This window comes from Panthera pardus, unplaced genomic scaffold (assembly GCF_024362965.1).
Source record: "Panthera pardus isolate Hobbes unplaced genomic scaffold, ASM2436296v1 HiC_scaffold_2, whole genome shotgun sequence".
In the NCBI taxonomy this organism is placed as follows: domain Eukaryota; kingdom Metazoa; phylum Chordata; class Mammalia; order Carnivora; family Felidae; genus Panthera; species Panthera pardus.
This window is the reverse complement of record NW_026526765.1, coordinates 136173771-136197210: the sequence shown is the minus strand read 5'-3', so window position 1 is coordinate 136197210 and position 23440 is coordinate 136173771. Positions and strand designations below refer to the sequence as shown.

At 47.1% G+C, this 23440-nt stretch overlaps 1 protein-coding gene across 6 annotated transcripts in view; it reads right to left on the bottom strand.

Annotated features, from left to right (window-relative positions):
• Positions 1-1749: 1749 nt before the first annotated feature.
• The window catches only part of ZNF608 (zinc finger protein 608), a 117705-nt gene continuing 96014 nt past the window's right edge, over positions 1750-23440 (bottom strand). For 3 of the 6 annotated variants that reach the window (XM_019469530.2, XM_053907529.1, XM_019469529.2), the window contains exons 3-9: positions 15232-15319; positions 12285-14736; positions 9695-10112; positions 8681-8853; positions 6925-7078; positions 3379-3460; positions 1750-2777 (exon numbers count right to left, since the gene is read on the bottom strand). In XM_019469530.2, coding sequence (XP_019325075.1) covers positions 2771-2777; positions 3379-3460; positions 6925-7078; positions 8681-8853; positions 9695-10112; positions 12285-14736; positions 15232-15319 — 3374 coding nt within the window. In that variant the 3' untranslated portion in view covers positions 1750-2770. Of the gene's footprint in view, positions 2778-3374; positions 3461-6924; positions 7079-8680; positions 8854-9694; positions 10113-12284; positions 14737-15231; positions 15320-23440 lie in introns of those variants that run through there. The other 3 variants (XM_019469528.2, XM_019469527.2, XM_053907530.1) reach the window with 3 other exon arrangements.

The following is a 23440-nucleotide window of genomic DNA, read 5'->3' as shown; positions in this document are numbered from 1 at the left end:
ATTGCGAAAACTAGGAAAGTCCTCAGGAACCCGTAGCGTCGCCCGGGCACGGCGGTAAGTGAGCGGAACACGGTAAGTGAGCGGAAGACTTAAGGTGTTCTTAGTCCGCCGTGGCGTTTTTTTTTTTTTAAATTTTTTTTTTTTTCAACGTTTTTTAATTTATTTTTGGGACAGAGAGAGACAGAGCATGAACGAGGGAGGGGCAGAGAGAGAGGGAGACACAGAATCGGAAACAGGCTCCAGGCTCCGAGCCATCAGCCCAGAGCCTGACGCGGGGCTCGAACTCACGGACCGCGAGATCGTGACCTGGCTGAAGTCGGACGCTTAACCGACTGCGCCACCCAGGCGCCCCCCGCCGTGGCGTTTTGAACAACTCGATTGTCTGATCTGTTCCAGAACGACAGCAGCACGTAGGCCATTAACAGACATACTTTAAACTGGGTTCGGAACAGAGGAAACATGCTTGTTGAAGCGGCACACGAAAAATTACATCAGCTCTTCAAGGATACATCAAGATGTGGTCTACAAACTGCAAACGAAAAAACGGATTTAAAAATGTGGGTTACAAAATGATGGGAAATACGTGAAATTCTCTCATGAGTAGGAAAACACCAGAGAGTGATTTTTTTATCAACAGTCACGAAGATGAAATTCAAAAGGAAACCCAAGTGAAAATTCAAAGAAAAACGTCCTTCTACAGAAATCTAGTAAGAACACTGGCTGGACCCGGAAGGCGCCCGGCAAGGGTAACACTTGAAGGTGATTTTCCGAAAGTGGAGAACACATGTTGATTGCACAGAAGTCTACCCAGTTGTGAAGACAAGGCCCCTAAGGGGGACAGCAAGACAAAGTCCATCAACTTAAAGAACTTTTTAGAACACCAAGTGGGAGAACTGCCATTGGCAATTAGAGTAAAATTAAAAACTTAAGAGTTAGTTGCAAAGAAGCACGGAGATCAACCAGTCCAGACACAGAAAGCACACCCCCACTGCGGCATTTCTTAGTAGCTGCGATGCCCCGCCCCCCCCAGATCTGTGCATGGATCACTTCTCATCTCCTATAGTGAGGCTTCTCTGATTGCTCTATCTACACTCTCGGACTTTCACATTCCAAGCCCACTCACGTGCTTTCTGTCCGTAGTGTTTATCAACCATCTATTATACTCTATCACATAGATATTTTATTATGCTTACCACACCTAAAAATGCAAATTCTGTGAGTACAGGAATTTCGGTCTGTTTTGTTCACGGCCATATTCCAGCGCCTTACACAGTGTCCGGGATAAAAGGAGGTGCTCGGTGAGTGCTTCTTGGAAGGGAGGGAGGATGGGAAGGGGGCAAGGAAGAAGAAAGGAAGGAGGCAGTTCATTCTGTACGTTTGGCATAAAATCCGCTCATGGGACAACTTAGCGGCGAGTCAAATAAATGGCTAGCTGACTTTTTACACACTTCACCTACTGTCCACGCGTTGCCAAGACTAACTTTGCAATATCATTCCGTATCACAACAACCTGTATCTACCAATCTGTAGTGATATCACGCCCCCCCTGTTCAGAGTAAAGACCCAGTGACTATGGACGTGTCCTCTGAATTAAACACACCGTTTGGATGTTATACCCGCATATCATATAAGAAAACTCAGCATGTGTGTACTTCATGAACTGAACATTCATAATATAAAGAAACCGTTTTTTGAAAATTGGAATCACAATCAGCCAACTAGAAAGAAGTCGAGACAGACAAGAAGCCGTTATAAAAAAAAAAACCTTTTTAATTCTGATTGCCAAATTATTTAAGGCAGGTATAAAAAAGGAAAGCATTCAATATACATTTTACATAAAATAAACTAGATTACAGCATAAAACAAGTAACCAGGCAATGGCGTTAAAGTCTCTCTCTTCTAAAACTGGATAATTGTAAACATTAAAAAAAAAAAAAAAAGTTGGCGGTGGGAGGGGGGGACTGTAAGACTATTCAAGTAATACAACAATCACAGATGTCTCTGGTACGCAGGCTATTGGGTTATTTGCCATTCAAGATTATCAAAAAATGACACCTCATTATTCACAGATGCTCATTATTTCCCCATTTTTAATCTTTACATTATCTACAACACAGTTTTTGTGGTATTGGCAACCCCATGCCTTCCAAAAGTCATTTTTTTCCACAACACACAAGTACAAACAGTGACTACAGGAACATTTTACACGGATGTGTCTTTAACGGGAGCCACCAAATAGACATCTAAATTGTACCCAAGCGTCATCATCACAGCCAGCCTTTCTGAGGGCCTTGCGGGGGCGAGGAGGAGGGGGGCGGGAATCTATGAAGGATATGCAAGGTTCAGGCACACGGATACGTCATTTATTTACAATCGAAAAGGAAAAGGAAAAGAAAGTAGGCAGCCTTTTGTGGCTAACGCTTTTCAACATGACAAATACATTTTTTTTTACTTCCTTTACTGAGTGGTTTGCAACGGGATAGCAGACCCTGTGTGTGCGAGCCTGGTTACTGATACAAAAAGTAAAGAATATATATATATATATATATATGTATATACACATATATGTATACGTATATATATATAAAACAGAAGCTTAATTACAGCAACATTTGTTACTCTGTGATAAAATCTGTAATTTACAAAAATGAAATGACTGGTTCTTGCCTGCCATTAAAGGCATTTCAAATTAACACCATGGAACTGATGTCTGTATAAAAGCGCTTCCCCATGTGATCCAGTCACATGACAACGTACATTTCCAATCTTGTTATTCTCTGCAAAGGAAAAAGAAGACCTTAGCACAGGGCTCCATCAGCATTTGACGCCGAAAATGTGAAAACCCTAAGACTGACAGGCTTATCTTAATTCTATTCAAATCATGGAACTCGCTTATTCAAGAAAGGGAACGCACACGAGGGTTATGATCTACACTGTGGAAAAAATAAATTATGTTCCTTTCTGACACAACTTGAGGGATAATTAAAAGTATCAAAGAACAAACATGACCTTTAGCATTCTGAAAATAAATGTCTCCCTTTGTGACTTTATTTTGAAACATGATAAAACAAAAGGAGTGGTGGCGGAGTGTTTTAACAGGGCTGTGAGGGTAACCTAAGAGGCTTTTCAACTGCTCGAAAAATCAATAAATAAAAGCACTCATCAGTTAATTACTAACCTATATTACAGCTAAAGAAATGAGGGTCCCGGAACGTAAGCTGCATGTAAAGCAACGGGCCATAAAAGCACGTTCGTTACAAGAATATAAAAACCCAAAGAGCCAAGTTTTTGGTCTAAAAGGCCTACGCTTAACTGTCTCCCACCCATTAAGATGTCTCTATGTAGAAAAATGTAGATTCAAAATGTAAGGATATTTACCTTCTTTGTGCAGGAAACATTCCTGATGCAGATGCCTGGGCAGCCACCTGCTGAGAGGCAACGAGGGCGGCGGAGGTCAAGCCTAATGGGGGAAAAAATGCAGGGTTTCTGTGACACTTGGGAAAGATAAGAGCAGGTGCAGGCCCAGGGGTGAAGGGCTGCAGCAATCCGTCCTCTCCTAAACACACACAGGAAATGTTTCACATAGAAGAGACGGAGCCCACACCGCTTAGTCTATCCCCTATCTAGCCATTTATCCAATACTCTGCGGTTTTCTTAATAGCTAGTCAAAGAGAAGAGAGAACATTCCATCTCTGTGACTCTGCATGGTACTAAATGGTTTGCTCGCATTCCTGAATAGGAAGCTCAGGAGACATAATAGGTCCCCCGCAACAACAGGAATCAAAAGTCACAGTGAATTACAGAAGCAACACGCCATTTGCTTAACATACAATACTTTCATAATAACTTATCACTTCGGCATTTCCCCAGTGAACGAACACAATGCATCCTGCATCCCGTAAGAAACACAGAACTGGTGAATCAAACTTAACAACAGTCCTAACTTCTACCTTGCAAGAGAAAGACAGCAGTCAGAGAACGGAATGGCTCCAGATGGCGCGAAGCTGCCTGATAGGAAATTATTTTTTTAATTCTACAGAAAACAATCCTGGAAAAACAAGAAAAAACACATGCAAAGCTAGGGAAGATAATTCTCCTTCTAAGCCCTCTATGTTCTTTCTGAACACCACTGTGAGTGGTAACGAGGGCTAAACAAATAAAAATGACCTTTCCCATGTGTAGAGTACTTCCTACTTCTGGAGGTACCTTTTACACATGGTATCTCGTATTCACACAGCAGAATGAGGGCCAACGTGGCAAGTGCTATGGGTTGAATATGGCCCTCCAAAATCCCTACGCGGACACCCTAATCCACGATGTGATCATCTGAAGATAGGACTTAAATAATTAAGGTCAAATGAGCTCATGATGTCCTTATAAGGAGAGACACCAGAAGGTAGCTCTCTCACAAGCTCTCCTCCCTCCACCGCTGCCCCTGCCCCCTGCACACAGAGAAGAGGTCATTTAAGCACAAAGCAAGATGGCAGCCACCTACAAGCCCGGAACCGAGCACTCGTTACCAAGCAACCGTGCTGGCACCCAGCCTCCCAGACTCCAGAACGATGAGAAAACTTTCTGTGGTCTAAAGCCAGAGAGTCTGGGACATTTTGTCATGGCAGTCTGAGCTACCTAAGACAGCAAGAACCTAGCGAGTGGATCTCTTGGTAGAGATGGGGCCACCACCCACCCCTGTAAGGTGACAGAGCTGGGACAAGTAGCAGGAGGTCAACCAGAACACCACAAATCGAAGGCTATCTCACAACGATTCTATGGCTTTTTCAAAATGTTTCGCCATCATTAAAGCCATGGCAATGAACGGCTGTGAAGAGCCCCCGAATTACAGGGGATTAAAAGTGTTGACCCTGTCCCCAGCAAATAACCACCAGCATTTTTCACAGGGCTAGAACAAACAATCCTAAAATTTGTATGGAACCACAAAAGACCCCAAATAGCCAAAGCATTCCTGAAAAAGAATGGTAGCCGAAACTGGAGACATCACGATTCCGGACCTCAAGACATATTACAAAGCTGTAATCATCAAGACAGTATGGTACTGGCACAAAAACAGACACAAAGAGCAATGGAACACAACAGAGAACCCAGAAACGACCTCACAAACGTATGGCCAACTAATCCATCCAATGGAAAAAAGACAGCATCTTCGGCAAATGGGGTTGGGAAAACCGGACAGCGACATGCAGAAGAATGAAACTGGACCACTTTCTTACACCATACACAAAAATAAATTCAAAATGGATGAAAGACCTAAATGTAAGACAGGGAGCCATCAAAATCCCAGTGGAGAACAAAGGCAACAACCTCTTTGACCTTGGCTGGAGCAACTTGTTACTAGACATGTTGCCAGAGGCAAGGGAAACAAAAGCAACCATCAACTATTGGGACCTCATCAAAATAAAAAGCTTCTGCACAGCGAAGGAAACAACAAAAACTAAAAGGCAGCCTATAGAACAGGAGAAGATATTTTCAAATGACATATCTACAAAAGGGTTAGTATCCAAAATCTATAATGAACTTAGCAAGCTCAACACCCAAAAACCAAACGACCCAGGTAAGAAATGGGCAGAAGACACCAATAGACATTTGTCCAAAGAAGACACCCGAAAGACGGCTCACAGACACAGGAAAAGATGTTAACATCACTCCTCATCAGGGAAATACCAATCAAAACCACAATGAGATACCACCTCACACCTGTCGGAATAACAACTCCGGAAACAACCGGTGTGGGCAAGGGTGCAGACAAAGGGGAACCCTCTTGCACTGCTGGTGGGAATGCAAACTTGTGCAGCCGCTCTGGAAAACAGCGTGGAGGTTCCTGAAAAAGTTAAATTTGATCCAGCAGTCGTACTACTCGGTAGTTACCCAAAGGATACAAAAACACAGAGCTGAAGGGGTAGAGCAGTGTTATCAACAACAGCCAAACTGTGGAAAGAGCCCAAATGTCCATCGACTGATGAATGGTTGATTCATCGACTGATAAAGAAGAAATGGATACACACACACACACACACCTCTATATACGCACACAATGGAATATTACTCAGCGATCACAAAGAATGACATCTTGCCATCTGCAATGTATGGATGAAGCTAGAGTATATTATGCTAAGGAAAATTAGCCGGAGAAAGACAAACATATGATTTCACTCATACATGGAATTTAAGAAACAAGACATGACCAGATGGGAAGGGGCGGGGTGGGGGGAAGAGAAGACAAACCACAAGAGACTCATAATGATAGAGAACAAACTGAGTGAGGGGTTGATGGAGGGAGGTGGGTGGGGTAGGCAAGATGGGTGATGGGCATTAAGGAGGGCACCTGTGATGAGCACTGGGTGCTGTGCAGAAGTGATGAATCACTGAATTCTACTCCCGAAACCAATACTGTGCTGTGTGTCAACTAACTAGAATGTAAATAAAAATTTGAAAAGAAAAGGTTAGACCTAATCATGTCACTCCCATTACTTCCGGGGTGAGGGTGGGGGTGGGGGCAGATACAACGTAAAAGGCCTGCAGAAACCACTACCATTTCACCAAAGCCTCTCATTATGCCTCCCTTTTTTCCCACAATTTCCCTCAAGCAGCTATCTGATCTTCTGATTGTTATATTCAGTGCCCCAGACACTGGCCGCCACCCTCAGTCCATGAGATAGCAGGAAGCCACCGATAACATCAACCAGTGACAATTATTAAGTGGGAGTCATTTCCTGTCTCAATAGAACACAAAGACGCGGGGAATCGCCTTCATTGTATCACTAGGAAATAAGAATTAAGAACTTATTTACTCCCTGGAGTTCATGTTAACTCAAAGCTCAGTGTGTTTATTTTAAGATGTGAGCGGTCCTCTGGGCCCACAGTTTTCCAAAGCAGAACGAACAACACAATAACGACAGAACCGCTGACCTTGGAAAGGGTCATATTGACCAGGGATGAGTGGGTAACCCATGCCCACGTGGGTGTGGTGGTGCGTGTGCAGGTGCCGCTGGCTGAAAGGCGAGTGGCGGTCCCTCTCCCGTTCTGCCTCCCGCTCCCGCTCTGCTGTCGCCTTTTCCACGGGCTGCAACAGAAAAGAAAGACAGGCCCCTCTAAATACTCTGAAAAACAACCGACAGGAGCGCTAAACCACTTCTGTCCTTTGAGCCCTATGTGTAAATGATTCAGAAGCAAACACAGAGATACTTAACATTCCTTACTAAGTGAAGATAATTTCAAAAGGCACGCATAAGTTCCAGCTGGAATTAAGCCAAAGCTAAAGAAACGCCCCACCTAAAAGTTAACCAGCCGCCATCAGGGTTTGCCTCAAGTGATGGAAATAAGAGAACTTTTTCTTTACAGTCGCTCGAAATTGCAAGATTAGGATCTACCCGATTTCTTCCCAGAAACAACATTTATACATGGGTCAAGAAGGTTGAAAAAAATTTTCTAATGACTGTGTATTTTACTTACATTTTGTGGGGCGAATGTATCTTCCAATTCTCAATACACCTTATCCATTTTAGCCCATTGAAAATACACCTCCCGGGGTGCCTGGGTGGCTCAGTTGGTTAAGAGTCTGAGTTCGGCTCAGTTCTGATCTCACTGTTCAGGAGTTCGAGCCCCACATCGGGCTCTGTGCGGACAGCTCAGAGCCTGGAGCCTGCTTCAGACTCTGTGTCTCCCTCTCTCTCTCTGCCCCACTCCCACTCTTTCTCTCTCTCAAAAATAAACAAACATTTAAAAAAAAATCTTTTCAAAAACAAATAAACAAAAAAAGAAAATACACATCTCAACATGATAGGGCAATACCAAGTACGGGAAATCATCGCCCTGTGCCTCTGAAAGCATTCCAGAATCCGGCAGCTTCTGAAGGCTCAACGAAAGCTGTGGTTCTCCCGAATCACAGTTTACGACTGCCTTTCCTACACGTGTCTGCCCACTAGAACCCGGCCAACCTGAAGTTCTCGTTGTCACGTGAAAAGAAAAAAAAATGTCTGTGCTGGAAGGAGTACGCACAGAAATAGATTCATGAATCCCCTTTCCTAGCTTACAGTCCCTGCTGGACTCATCCACATCAAAGATCTTGTATCTTATTCCAAACTTCTTTTCTAGGCAAGAATGGCCACACCCTTTTGTCTCTCTTGACAACAGCCTTTAGGACTAGTGGCTGCCCTCTTTCATGGAGGGGGTGGTGCCGGGATGGGAGCAAGGGTGGAGCCATCTTTCACAAAGGCCCTTGTCTCCCTTGCTTCGGGAAGTTACAGGGACAGGACAATGGGTCGAGGCCAAAACAGACAGGGGCAGCCGTCCCTTCCCCACGCGACTCACCCGTGCCAGTGCACCAAAATATCAGCCATCAGAAATACTTCACGCCGCAAGCCGGCTCCTACAAATTTACATGTCCACCTAGCAAACGCCCTCCTGGGCAGTCGAGGCACGGTGCATTTTGTGACAGAAAAGCCCGCCAGCACCACAGACGTTTTGACGATTTTTTTTTTCTTCCCCCTCGTGTGTGAAAGCCTCTTACCTTTGAACAGTCCGTTCTTTATGGGCGAAGCTAAAACAGCATCTTGAAATCACAGCCGGGTTCGAAAACCATTTCTATTTCAAGACCGCTTCCTAGCTTGTCCCCTCTTCTCCCCCAAAACATGGTACTTTTAAGTAACAACAAAAGGAGGCTTACGGCAGGAGACTTGCTATGGTACTGGTTGGCATGCTGCTGGAGCAAGTCCAGCGCTTTCGATTCCGATGTTGTTTTCGTGTTGATGCTAGGGCTGGTATTGACTTTCTCTGCCTCTTCTCTCCCTGACATCTTCCCATAAACAGGATAATGAAAGCCTGGAGAGAGATAGGCCCCTGCAGATAAACAACAAATGCCACATCAAGTTATGGGCTCCGTTTTTTAAACAGGAAAAAAAAAAAAAAAAAAAAATCACTCGGGTTACAACGAATTTGGGCCAAGAGTCGGAGACCTTAACATAGGGGATTACATTAAGAAGGGGCTACATGGGGCGCCTGGGTGGCGCAGTCGGTTAAGCGTCCGACTTCAGCCAGGTCACGATCTCGCGGTCTGTGAGTTTGAGCCCCGCGTCAGGCTCTGGGCTGATGGCTCGGAGCCTGGAGCCTGTTTCCGATTCTGTGTCTCCCTCTCTCTCTGCCCCTCCCCCGTTCATGCTCTGTCTCTCTCTGTCCCAAAAATAAATAAAAAAACGTTGGAAAAAAAAAAAAAATTTAAAAAAAAAAAAGAAGGGGCTACATCATCATTAAAGTGCACGACGTAGGTTCTCCGATTTTCTTCTCCCAGTTAATTCGTCCTGATGAACGGAGGTTATAAACAGAATTGAGCTTACAGCCATTTCGTACATTTACGCGTCCGCTTAAGTGAAAGGAACAGTAACTATAATGATTATGACAGTGAGCGCCGAGAATATTTTCATAGGCAATAAAGTATCTGTCAGTCTAACAGACTAGAGCATCAGAGTCTATGGAAACTAGAGCTGGGAACCGTTGACGTTTTCTCTAAGCCAAAACAAAACGAACTCATGTCAAGTAAGTTTCATCCTGGGGACCTGAAGCAGCATAAAGACAAGCAAAACAAACGCGACCACCGAAGCATCTCATTTATCCTGAGCTTTTCAGTAACCAATAAGTGAATGTAGCCTTTCCCTCTAAGAGAGCGAGAACCCGCGACACGTACCAGGGTAACTGTGCATTAGGACAGGAGAAACAGCCCGGTATGCAGGGTGGCTGGGGTCATACATCTGTGGGTAAGGATAAGCATGCAAATACTGTATGAAGGGCTGATGCTGACTCAGAGGCGAGGAAACTGCCACTCTCGTTCCCCGAGAGTCCTTCCAGTTCACAGGCGTCTTCCGATCATCACTCTTGAGCTTGTTCTCCTCCGTGGACTGAGAATCCGGGCGCTTGGCCTCTTTGGGCTCCTCCTTAATGCTCGTTAATGACACGGGAAGGCTGGACACACCACTGTCTTTAGTGGGAGTCTTCCTGGGACTATCTTCTTTTAATTTCTTTTCCCTCTCAAGCTCTTCTGACTTTTGCTGATCCAGGTATTTGGGCTGGTATACATAATGATGCCAGGTCCTTGAATCTGGATCCTGATGGAGGGGAGGGGAGGGGAGGGGAGGGGAGGGGAGGGGAGGGGAGGGGAGGGGAGGGGAGGGGAGGGGAGGGGAGAGAAGAGGGGAGAGAAGAGAAGAGAAGGGAAGAGAAGGGAAGAGAAGGGAAGAGAAGGGAAGAGAAGGGAAGAGAAGAAGAGGAGAGGAAAGAAGAGGAAAGGAAAGGAAAGGAAAGGAAAGGAAAGGAAAGGAAAGGAAAGGAAAGGAAAGGAAAGGAAAGGAAGAAAGAGAAGGAAAAGAAAAGAAAGAGGAAAAGGAAAAAAAAAACCTTGTTTTAAAATCTCCATTTTTAAGCAAAACCCATTAATCACCATGACAGCATTATTACTCTTACTTCTAATGCTAAGTTAACATGTATTTATGTGCTTGCACTGTGCAAAGAGCTTTACCTTCCTCTCGCAAAGTAATAACATCTGAGGTAGGCATCGTTATTAACCTCTTTTACACAAGACAAAAGCGAAGCTTTTAAAGCTCAAGGAACAGCAGGGTCGTGCTGCTGACCAGGGCGCAGCTGGGCTTCCAACTTAGGTCTGAGGGAACTCAGAGCCGGGCGCTTCGTGGGATCTTTCAACATTAAATAACACCCTCAGACATAATTTAATCTAACCCTCATTTTCCCTTCATTGTCTCACATAGGCAAAACGAATTTTAGAATTCGTCAGCTCAGGGGGCGCCTGGGTGGCTCAGTTGGTTAAGCGTCTGACTTTGGTCAGCTCAGGTCATGATCTCATGGTTCATCAGTTTGAATCCCGCGTTGGGCTCTGTGCTGACAGCTCAGAGCCTGGAGCCTGTGTCTCCCTCTCTCTCTCTGCCCCTCCCCTGCTCACACTCTGTCTCTCCCTCTTTCAAAAAATAAATGAAAGTTAAAATACATACACATATTTAAAAAACTTCAGCTCAGGCCACTTAATAGTGAATTTGAGTCACGAATAGATCACGTAACATCATTTATGGGGAATGGGGTGGGGGGGGGGGTGGAAACTCTTGGTTTCCTAATGTATTTTCTTCAACTACAGCAGCTGAGGCTTAATATGGGGGCTCACATCTCACATGCAGACATCTTCATCAAAACAAAATTTCAAAAATTAATAGCACACATCATAGCTTTTCTTTTAGAAACCAAAGGCATCTATAACCCCCCAAGTTCTGACGCAGCCCTGTGAAGCCACGGCCTGATTCAGGCCTCCAGAATTGGGGCAAGTGAGGAGCCCAAAAGGCCTCTGCGACCCCCATCCCATTCACGACAAAAACCCCCTGGGTGTTTAAGTCCTGAGAGAGAACATTCAACCTTGGGCCTAAGTCTCAACCTCTGGGCAGAAATGAGCACCAAAAAAGGATTCTGGTGCTCTGATTCACCAGGGGTGAAAGCGTGGGAGTGGAGAGGGGGGGTCGGGAGGCCGGGAAACCCCAGCGTTAACTCTCGCGGGACCGTAGTGAGTCAGGATGTGTGCGCGGTGACAGAAAGTGCGAGCACACGTGTGATTTCACGGTGGCCGATTTTCAGGTGTCTGCACGGGGAGCCTCAGGCTGGCCGAGCAGGGGCTTCCGGGATGGCTGCGGGAGGCCCACGCACCCAGACCCCCCTGTTCTCCTCATAGGTGATCGGCACGGAGCCCCGCGTTGGGGCTCTTAACCCCTAGGCATCTCAGACACCGTGTGAAAGACATCTGGGCCCCAAGTGGTAGGACAGAGCCCAGTGGGGAATGTGGGTTTAAGGCCCCGGTCTTATGTTCCTCGAGGCTGCCGGGAGAAATGTGGACACGAGAAAGAACAAACGCGGTAGAGATCAGACTCAGGATCTCAGCGGCCACGTGGAAGGATTCCCTCAGGCTGGGCTCAGTAAGAAATTAAGGGACCTCGTCAGGTTCACAGCGAGTGACCAGCACGGAACACGAGTCTGCGACGCACAGGTGCGAAGTTCCTTTGACTACATACACAACACAAGGCAAGGGTGAGTTAGGCACACTGGAGAGGTACACACACAGTGGCTCCTGAGAGGATCTTTTCGAATACGTTTCAGGAGGAGAAGGGACCAACCCTAAGGAACCCTTGGCTTATTTCCTGGGAAGAAGGCTAACCAGATCAAGCCCAGACACGTCCAAGGGTCAGACTCGCTCTCTCCCTGTGGGGGGCCACGCTCCACAATCTTACTTGTTTAAATCTCGAGGCTGGGTCTACACCTGTCTGCTTCATAGAGTCCATGACAGATTTCATTTCTACAGCCTCCTTAATAAGCTGGTGGTTTTCCATCTGCTTAGCTTTGAAGCTGTCGGCCTGAAGCTGCTGCTGGTGGCCGGGGAGAAGCTGTGATTTACCTGTCTCCTCAGTTTTATTAGGCACTGGCGGCCCTAGTTTAGAATGGGTTTTGTTAGGCTCTGGGGTAGAGGGAGCTTTTGAGATTGTGGCAGACGGCAGGCTTTTCTGTTTACTGTCCTCCTTGCCCAGCTCCTTCAAGGGGAGCTCGCTTTTCCTGTCGCACTCTCCTCGGCCAGCTTGGGCCATTTTCTGCTCTGCCAGCCTCTGGTCCTCATAGTACTTCTCATACTGCTGTCTATAGGCAGGGCTGGTGGCCATCAGGGACTTCTGGTCCATATAGAGCCCGTAGGCGTACTGGCCGTAGTAAAGCGACTGCGCCAGCGCTGGGTGTCTCTGCGTGATCACCGACTGGTGCTGAGGCTGTAAGGGTGCCGGGTTGTGGTCCGCTTTCTTGGCATCCAGCTGCTCTGCCTTGTCTTTCCTTTCGGCCTCCTCCTCGGACTCCTTCTTGATCTTCATCGCCTGCGTGCTCCCGCCGTTCCCGGCCGCAGGGGCCCCCACCTGCCCAGGGTGCATGTAACTTGGAGAATAGTAAGGATCGTAGCCATGGTAATAGGGAGAATGGGACTCTTTCATCTGAGAGGACTGTGCTGTAGCTGCAGGATGCCCTTTGACGACGCCCTCCTTACTGGAAATGATGTCCGACGGGGAACCGGCCTTGGACCTCACGCCCTCCGACCGGCTGTCGGACCCACCGTCGTCGGCGGCGTCAGAGATGTCCGAATAGGCGGGGCTGCTGGTCTTGGCCGCGGTCTCGGCCCCGTTCTGCGTCAGCACGTGCAGCGGGGCCATGGGCGCCTGCCCGTTCACCAGCGGGTTGCACTCCATCCTCGAGGCGCTGCCTATGGAAGGGCTGGGCGCGTTGTCCGTGAAAGTGTAAACCTTGTCGGCCTCGGCTTTGATGCTGGCCATCCGGCTCTCCTGAGACTCTGAGAGTCCGTTGGCCAACCCTTCACTCTTGTTGAGATGGTCCTTTAAAAAATGCCCCGATAAGTCTTTCCCGGCCCCCTTGGCGTCCTCAAGTTTGCCCAGCTTGGCATCCATTTTCGGGCTCCCCGACTCCTTCCCTTCTTTGTCCTTAAGCTTCCGCTTCTCCTTCTTCTTTTTGTCTTTGAGGGACACGAGAGCTGGGTTCACGGTGATGGGCTCCCCCATGATGGTGGGCTTTGGCTGGATGGGTTTCAACGGAGGACTCTTTGGTGTGGCCTGCACCACGGTGGTCGTGAGGGACGGCAGTCCGGGGATGGTCCCCGTGGTGGTGCTCGTGAAGGCCGCGGTGGGTATGGCGATGAGCTGCGGCGGGGTGGGGGCCGGGGCGGGGGCGATGGGCCGCGCGGTTTTCAGTTTGGAGAGGTTCTTGTCCATTTTGCAGTTGTTGGCTTTCTTGCCCTTTTCTTTCTCTCCCGCGTTCTTCTTGTCGATTAGCCCTTCTGCTTCCAGTTTGGGCATCTCGGAAGCCAAGCTGCCATCTGCTGCGGAGCAAGCGTCTAGGGTGGCCGTCATGTTGGAGATGACTGGGAGGTTGTTCAGCTCGCCGTGAAGGCCCTTCTTCTTGCCAGAACTCTTCCCCGCTTTCGACCCGACGACAGAGCCCGGACCGTTGCTCATCAGCTCTCTCTTCCCCTTGGGGGTACCAGGGGGGTGCCCGGGGCCGGGCGACACCGGCGCCTTCACCTGGTCGTAGGCCGCCAGACTGGCGCTGGGCTCGCTGCATTCGAGCGCCACGTGACTCAGCGCCTCCTCGCAGTCCGAGATCTTGTCCTCGCTGTCGGGCTCGAACTCCAGCTTGTTCTCTGGGTCTAGGTGCGCGTGAGCCTGGTGGTACCTCAGGCCGTTAATGTGCTTGTACTTTTTGTTGCAGTTTGGGTGGGGGCAGTCGATCAACACTGGCGAGGAGCAGCCCTGGTCCAAAAAAGTCGCCTCTGGTTTCCCTTGAGGAGTGGTCGGAGTGCTTCTGGAGTTGGTGCGGACGCGCTTCCCCGGCTTATTGTCCTCGGAGCTGGAATTCAGGTCCAGCTCCATCGGGGGCTTGTTTTTCCTCTTGTTGGTGGAGGAGGGGCTGGCTTTGATGTCCTCAGCAGCACAATTTGGGGGTGTCCTTCGCCCGCTGGCGTTGAGGCTGCCCCGCCTCCCTTTCCCATTGGCCCCCCCTCTGTTCTTGTTCTGCAGCCCTCTGGACTCCGTGAAGCTGGCCTCTGAGCCCGGAGCCGCCGCGGCAGACCTCGCTCTCTTCCCTCGGCCCCGGCCCCCTCTCATCTCCAGGTCGCTTGTCGGTGACTCGCAGAACCTAGGGAAACAAGCGACAGACGTCAAGAGGAGCATCCCCCAAAGAGCCGGGAGACAGCGCGAGGCACACAATGCCGGCAAGAGCGGCCAACACCCCAGGGGCGCGAGGGCTGGGCCCAGAGAAGGAAAAGACACCCTGTTCTTGCGCTGACAGTTTTAATCCCTGCCACAGAACTGGCAACGAATGACGTATGTTCTTCTTCAGAACACCAAAGGAAAACGGCTCAGGTAGCTAGCTTCGAATCCAGTTCAAATTCCCATTTTGAGAAAAGAAAACAAAGGAGAGGGGGCGAAGGGGCAGGGAGTGCATTTCACCGTGTGCAATCCTCACCAGCTCCTTTCTCTTTTGCCTGGTTTCAATTACGGGCAGACTTTTATGCATTATTAATCTACCTCTATAGTTTCTGTGCAAAGAGAGGATGGCGGAAGGAGAGGCGAAGCGGAGGAAGGAGGAGAGCAAACAGAGCCTGAAATAAAAGGCCCCGTACGTACATACCTGGGAGGGGCCCAGTCGTGCTTGGTGCAGTCCAGGAGGGTCCCTACGTAAGTTTTGTTCCTCCACGTGACATTGACCACTAGAACACCTGCAGGAATGGGGAATGAAGGAGGACCACTGTTAGCACTGATTACTCTGTTTCTAGTTTATTATTATTATTACTATTGTTGTTATTTTACCAGCAAAATTCTGTTCTCATTCGCTTTCAAAAACTGTGGTTTGCACTGTTCCTCTTTCTGGTTTCAGTGACCTCAAGTGAAAACCCACAGGAAACTGTGTGTGTGTGTGTGTGTGTGTGTGTGTGTGTGTGTGTGTGTGTGTGAGAGAGAGAGAGAGAGAGAGAGAGAGAGATCATGCCTGTGTGCATGCGGTACAAAAGGGTAAGACTGCGTGTGAGAGTGTAATCAAGATACTGCTGACAGAAGGAAATGGTTTTTGCCATGTCCTGCTGTAAAACAGCAACACTCACCTCTTAATTTTTCTATTATTACACATAATTGCTTTCGTTTGGCAAGCAGCCAACAAAAACTAAGCGCCAGTTACCAGTGCTTAAACCAGAAGGTGACTGAAAGGAATCGGCTTTGTTTCCAATTCAACAATATAAAATAATGGTGATTTTTATTTAGGAAAAGATTAGGTGGGTGCACAAAAACAGGAGAAGGGGAGGGCAGGGGCTGAGAGTCCAGATAGCGGACAATCAGCTATGATTTCGCTTTCCTAATCCTCCCCTCTCTGGCTTTGTGAGACAAGAATCAGCCAGGGTATGGTATCTGTTTCACTGTTTGGTCTTGTTTCATATTAAGGACTCCTAAAATAGCCCTCTTAAGAAAATAAATGTGCACAATAGGTTTGCTCTTGGGGTTATCTTTAGAATCAACTTTAGTAAGCATTTGCCACAGAGGATTAGAAGACAAAAATCTCAAAACCAACACACTTGCTTCCTGCAAGCTATTCTGCTTTTCCCAACTGCTCTGCAGACAGACAATTTAATTTAGCACTGCATCTGTGAATTACTAAACTTAAGTGCACTTAGTATACTAAATGTCACAGGAAAATAAAATAGAACATCCTCTTGATTTCTCTAGAGGACAAGTGCCATATATTTTTTTAATCACCCCTTTACAGCCTATATTAAAAGGACCTGGGTTTTTGAGACACGCATAAAATACGAGGGTCAATCAACGCAATACTTAAGTGAGCCTTTGGTTTCTTTTCGGTACCTACCTACCCTCCATTCTCTTTTGCAAACACCTAGGGACATCACTCACAGTCTACTTCTAACTGGTTTGCTCACTTGCTCACTGCCATTTTGAATTTTATAGAAACCCTGTATTGCACTCCTTTATGGTAAGAGACACCTCACGAGGTAAGACTAATTTCCATGGGAAATGTTTTAGCAGCAGGTAAAAATATTTGAATGGCTGGGACCCGAGCAGTGGGGAAGGAAGGATTTCTTTCAAAAGTCTCTAAAAGAGATTTAAAAATTGTTTCCCATATGGTCTATGTTGCCATTAGGTGACAGCTGAATTTACTCACTGTAGCAATAGTCGGGGGTGGGAGGGGACGAGCATGAAGCAAAGCAAGCATTTCCTGAAATCCGGTTGATTCCATTCTAATTCCCTCAGGAAAATTTTCTTTTAAACCACGGAGTATAAAAATTCATATTGAGATGAGAATCAATGGTAATTAGGCATTTGGTCAAAATTTGCACAAGACAGAACAATTGGAGGAAAGGATTCTTTATGAGCACGTCCCTCCAGGAAAAGGGAGGGGTGGGAGGGAAGGCGAAGGGGAAGACGGAGCTGGTTTTCTCATCATGTGCTCTCTGGGGCACTGTGTGTGGTGTCAAAGACCTTTGCAGCTGCTTAAAATTCTTTAGCATGTCAGCTATATTTACAGTGCAGGAATATATCTGTATTGCCAGAAGGTTGCCGCATTTTAGCTTGCGACGCAAGAGGCTGAAGCACTGCGTTCCAGAGTCCCTGATGTAGCACAAATGTATAATTAAAATTGCTTGAAAGGAAACATGAAAGAAACAACAAACCCTCCATTCTTGCAGTAATAAAATTAAAAACAGGAAAAGTCTGCACAGACACTTAACATTTGTCTGCAGTGAAAGGCTTTTGTTATTGCTTTTCCCCCAAGGGTTTCGCGTTTCCAGCAAACGCGGGCCGTGGATTGGCCGGCGCCTGCAGGGAACGCTCGCGTCTGATTGGCTGGGCCGAGGGCGGCCGCCCGGAGCCTCGAGGCGGCGGCAGGGGATAAAGGGGCTTGGCCGAGGGCAGGGGCCGAGGGGCCGGCGGCGGCGGCGGGAGGCCGCCCGCCGCCACGGGACTAAGGGCGGGTGGGGGTCGGGGTGGGGGGGACCCTTGGCGCGTGCGCGGCCCCGACAGGGCTACCCGCCGCGCCCCACGCGCGTTCGCTCGCGGCCCCCGGGACAGGATCGGTGGTCCCCAGACAGGACCCGGGGAAGCAGTCCCTGGCGACGTGGGGCTGCCGCTGGGAGCTGTCACAAAGGCTGGGCTCACGCTGCGGCTGGCGCACTGTGAAAACCGTTCCCGCCGCCAGATGCTGTTTCTAGTAGCCGCCCCGGCACATCTCGCGTGGCGGCAACAGCGACACTGCTAGCAGCGTGGTTCGTTCGTTATCAGCACTCGCTGGGAAAGAAAACGCCGTCAGTCAAGTCCATCCCCAACTTCAAAAGGACCTCAATCAGCCAGCCTGGTTTTTCTAGAAGCCCTGGGTCTGTGACACGCTCAGAAGAAATGCTCTAACTCCCGGGGAGATTCTGAAGAGTCTCCATCAAGCGGGGCTAATTGAATACGTGTGCTGGTGTCTGTTTTTCTTTCCGCCACACGGTATACTTCGATCAGCCTAGCATTCACGTGCAAGAGTACACAGGCACATGTTTACACAGCCAAACTGGCAAGGAGGCTTAAGGAATGCTTCTCGCATAAACTACAAAGCGTATTGTTTCTCTGTAAGCGAGCGTGTGTTTATGCAACATCCTATCGTGAGGGGCCAAGTAGAAAGGTGGTGTTTGGGCTCCAAAACCTGCGGATGGTTGATGGTCTTGCTCAAGTCTCGACATCTTGAGCGCTTTGCAACCCATGGGCATATAAAGCGGACTCTACTTTTTAAATAACCGAAGTGAAAATGAAGCCTTTCAAAGTTCCACTTTGAATTTTCATCAGTCTGGGCAGAGTTGTGGTTCTCATTTACCTTACATTAATTGGAAATAAATATACATTTATTCCACAAAGATTTAATATTTCATCTAACGCACATCTGTTCTTCCAAACGTCTAAGCCATGAACCACGTGCTGGGGACACTCTACACAAGCCTTTTTCGTCTTTATATTCTCCAGTGTCCCGCCAGGTTTACCATCCCCTTTTCCCCACTGACTGGGCACGGTCATTCTCAAAATGCTAAATAATGCCTGCCCTGTAATGTTTTATATTTGGAAAATATCTGAAGATTATTACCAATTAAGTAAGAAGAGAGCTGAAGACGTCAATGGATGGTTTGAATGTGCTCACTGACCACACAGGGTTTTCTTATTTATATTGTCTCTGTCCTACACACTGATGATACAGGATTTAAGCTACTGCCCTACCCCATAAAACATATTACCTATAGGGCAGTGAAGAACACAGTCTGTGTTGTAAAACCTAAGCCTGTTGCCTCTACAAGCCAAAAGAGCCCTGTTATCTCATCAGGATTCCACAGTCACAGTGTCCTATTATTTGCTCTTGTCAATACTTAGCAGTTAAGGGCTCCCAGAGAGATGGTCAGGCCCATGAAGCATTTACAGTGCATCCTTAGGGTATACACTAGGTACTTATTTGGTGCTATGGAATCAGCCATAGTTCTGGCTGGACCTCCATCCAAACTCTATTCTTCAAGAGCCTGCAAACTTGTAACAACCAACACAGGCATACCCTGTAATCCAGAAAGGGAAGTATAGTTTACGTATCACCTACACCTACAGAACAGGCCTCTTGATCCATTATATTAAACTAGACCCTGGAAGAGATTTTCCTAGGGCCTGCCCTGCCCACAGTCCCCGCTCAGATGGTAGTCCTAGGAGACAAGGCTCCTGAGCCAGTAATCCTAACCTTAGCGTCGTCTGACGGTTGCAGGGACGGGTACGTGAACCTGAGGCAACCAAACACGACTTACAATGGGAATCTGAATTAGTCACAAGGCAAGTTGACAAGAGAAGGGGAAACCTCAAGGTCACAAGGTCACAAGCCTCTAAAGTCTGAGAGGACTACAGTGTGCCAAAGCCCCAAGGGCTCAATAGCTATGATATTAGGAAGTCAATGGGTGCAATGCCCTAAGTGCTTACGTGTGTGTGTGTGTGTGTGTGTGTGTGTGTGTGTGTCCCCTCCCATCTTTTAGCAGTGACAAGGGCTTACCAGCACCCAGGACGGCCCTATTATTTTCCATCCATCTTGTTCAAAAGGTGTTCCTGGTTCTGAACTTAACTCTGTCTTTGAATAGCTTGGTCCTGGAGGTGTCCCTGCAGGGACAGTCTACCCATCCTCCACCTGTCAGCCTCTCTCTCACCCAGGCAAACACAATGACCACAGTAACATTCTCACCTCCAGCTCACACGTTTTTTTTTCCCCTCTCCAGCCAAAAGAGTTTCTTCACCCACTACTTAGGTCACAATTTTAGTCCCCTGAAGTTGTTCTAGTCCAAACCTCCAAGGAAAGCTAACATTCCTAATGAGTTAGCACCAAAGACAGACACAGGGCAAATGTCGTCTCTTCTGTGGGTGCTCTCCAGTCACCCACCGATGGTGCGCACCACCAAAACACGGCCACTCCCTCGTGGGTCCCCACGGCACTCCATGCCCGGTCCTCTGGCCAAGGGACACTCACCAGAATCCATGCTTCCGTCTGGGCCCAGAGCTGGACACGGCTCAGCTTCCGGCCCAGTTAGACGTGGGTCTGTGGCACACTCAGGTGTATGACAGCTAAGCGACTGAACTGCCCCGTGCCACTTACAGGCCTGGCTCACAGTAATCTCCTGTTCATGTTCTTCTAGTTTCTTCCTCTTTCTGTCTGGCTGGGATGGAGACTGCAGTGACCTTGAAGGCCCGCTGAGAATCACAGAGCCTCCTTCACCTGGGACCCTGAATGACAAGGAGAGCCCACCCAAAGAATACCACACTCAGTCCATTAAGGAAGCAGCGAATCATTTCCTCCCATGTTTGAACGCTGTTGAGCCTCTCTGCCTTGCCCTCACACACAGCCCCCCTTCACATTCCACTCCTCATATACATGGTATGCCTCTCTTCTGGCCAGACTACACTCTCTGGACACGGGGGTGGGGTCTGCACCTGCTGCAGCTGTGAGCGCCGTGCCCGGCACAGAGAGAGAGTTTGCACAACCCCTGGTAAGCTGTGGCACGGTGACAGAAGGGAGTCCAGATTTGGATCCTTCTTTTGACTATTACCATACTTTTTCAATAAGCATCATCTCCCACTCGCTTAGAGACGATAGAAATTCTCTGCGGAGAGATTGTACTCCAAAGATGTTATAAATATGGTTTATGAATTAACTGTTGCTGGTTATTTGTGAAGATGTTTCCTCAAGAACTGGGCAAATGCCTGATTTCCCAGTGGATCAGCATAACTCTGTTTGTATTACAGTTTAAAGACTGTTTCAGAGTCTTTAAAGTGCCTCATCCCTGGGACAGAAGTCTCTGGCAAGCATTGCAAATGCCGAATTTGGAATCAGACATCGTTTTTTTCTTTTTTTTTTTTTGGAACTCTTATTCAGACTACCACATCTGGATGGACTTCGTGTGCACTCATGCAGAAAACAGAAACCTCACTCTAATAACACCGAAATGTAACCCATTTGTGCTGCAATCCTTTTTTTTTTTTTTTAAGTTTACACATTTCTTTCCTTTCCTATGTTTTTTTCCAGTAGAAACATCAGTGACAATAAAAAGGGGCCACACTAAGCTGGTTTCTACGCACAGGATAAAGTCCAGACATTTCGAGTATCCTATTACCTCCTATTTCAATACATGACTATTGTACAAGGTAGGATTTATCACCATTCCTTTGTACCCAAACGCCCTCCCCCTCCAGAAGTTTATTGTTGTGGTTTTGCTCTATCCAATCCTGGTACTTTTTAAAAAGCTGAGTCTTGTATAGTACACTGGCTTTTTAGTACACTTTATAGTACACTTTCCTTTTTCTGGCTTCAGAGCATCTCATCTTCAGAAACATCTCTCTTCAAAGGCCACAGCTGAGTTTCTAATTATTGGGGGAAATATTTAATTTCCAACGGAGGTTGCCAATGAAATACCTGACGGCCAAAACACAGAGGGACTTTCCTATTCCCTATGCTAAGTATCTCTGGGGCACTAGGACAAGAAAAGTATGGTCACGTGACCAGAAAGAGCCCTACTGCTGAGCTGAATGTTTGAAGAGTCACTTTAACCACATCCTGTAATCAAACCATCTGGAACACAGTGCTGTGATTAGTCACCCTGAACATTGGGCTTTATCTGAACAAATAGCGAACGGCAACGGGGCTTGGGAGATAGGGCAGTACTAACAAAGGGAAGTGTAATGAAACACTTTATGCCCTAGTATGTCGCCACCCCAGTCATAAACCCCAGACGCACACGGCTCTGGTGTTAATGTACTACTTTAGGAAAGCACAGTGCGCTTAAAGATTAAAGGAATGCAGGGCTAAAAATTGCTGGTTTGGATAGACGTTCTCTGTCGGCCGCTGGAATATGTTGGCACCCCTCTATCTGCGTTAATTATAACCTCTCAGATGACAATTCAGCAGTCCTTTTAGGGTCTGGTGTTATTTCCAGGGCAATGGGAACAAGGTTCATTTATGGGAGGATAGTGGTGATTCTTTCTTTGCCAGAGGTTAATCTGAACAGGGAGACATTCCTTTTTGGTTCATCCAAGCCCTATCCACAAATAACAAGAACAAACATCCAAATAAATGTGCTAATCCAACATCAAAAAGCAAAAAGCAATGGCAAAATGCTGTTCTAAGCTATGTTTTGAAAAATGGTATTCTTCCTTAACAGACCTCATCTCTTTCAAAAGTACATTTGATCACTGGGATGCCATCTATGGAAAAAAAAAAAAAAAAAAAAACCTGAAAGGATTTCCCCCCTAAATACACTGAATAAGCCCTAAAAGGGGAAGGGGGGGGGGGGGGGAAATGGCTAAAGAAACCCTGTTTCCCCATGGGCCTTATGGGTTAATACACAAAAGAACACAGAGCTGTTTTTCCATCACCGTCACCTCCCCCGCAGCCTTTGTTCTGAGGCCTGATGAGCTGTATTGATTTGGGAAAATCATTGAGCTTCTTGGAAAACTAGACTCTCACTTATTCACTGCCATCTATTTCTTTCCCATGAAGACAGGTGGTCAATATCCAGTTGACTGGTCAGCTAAAAGAGGCTCTTGCTGCTTTTCTTTTCTTGCCTCCCCAGTAACATTATCCTTTCCCACTTCTGGAAAACACAATGGCCTGTTCCAAAGTCTTGTGGGTAAGAGGAGGGAGCAGAAACAAGGCTTTTGTAAGGCACCTCCGGGAACACTGAACGGCTGTCCTAGACATCTGCATGGGAGCCCACACTACATCCCTACATGCACGGCTGGTGACAGGATTTTCACTCACCGAATGTTAGGCACAAGTTCTGGCATTAATGGAAACTTTGAGAGCCCAAGATAAAGCTCAAAAAAAAAATATATATATATATATACGTATACATATATATATATGTATACGTATATATATACGTATGTATATGTATATATATATATACACACACACATATATATACACATACATATATGTGTGTGTGTGTGTGTGTGTGTGTGTATATATATATATCGAATCAACACAGATCATTAGAGCTTCCTGTGAACTGCAGAAAGTGATGTTTTACTTCTTTTAATAATCGGTACATATATTTTAGCAAGGTTTTCTCATTGTAGGATGCCCTAAGTGTCATTATAGACATTTGGGGGGAACAAAGAGCATAAGAGAAAAATAACATATATCACACGGAGATCTTTACAAAGCAACTTTAAACATGACGAGAACAAAAAACACTTGATTTTAGGTTACACAGGCATACACAGCCTAAAGAAACACTGTCCTTGATGGCTTGAGGCTACTTTTTAAAGGTATAAATATACACATATATATA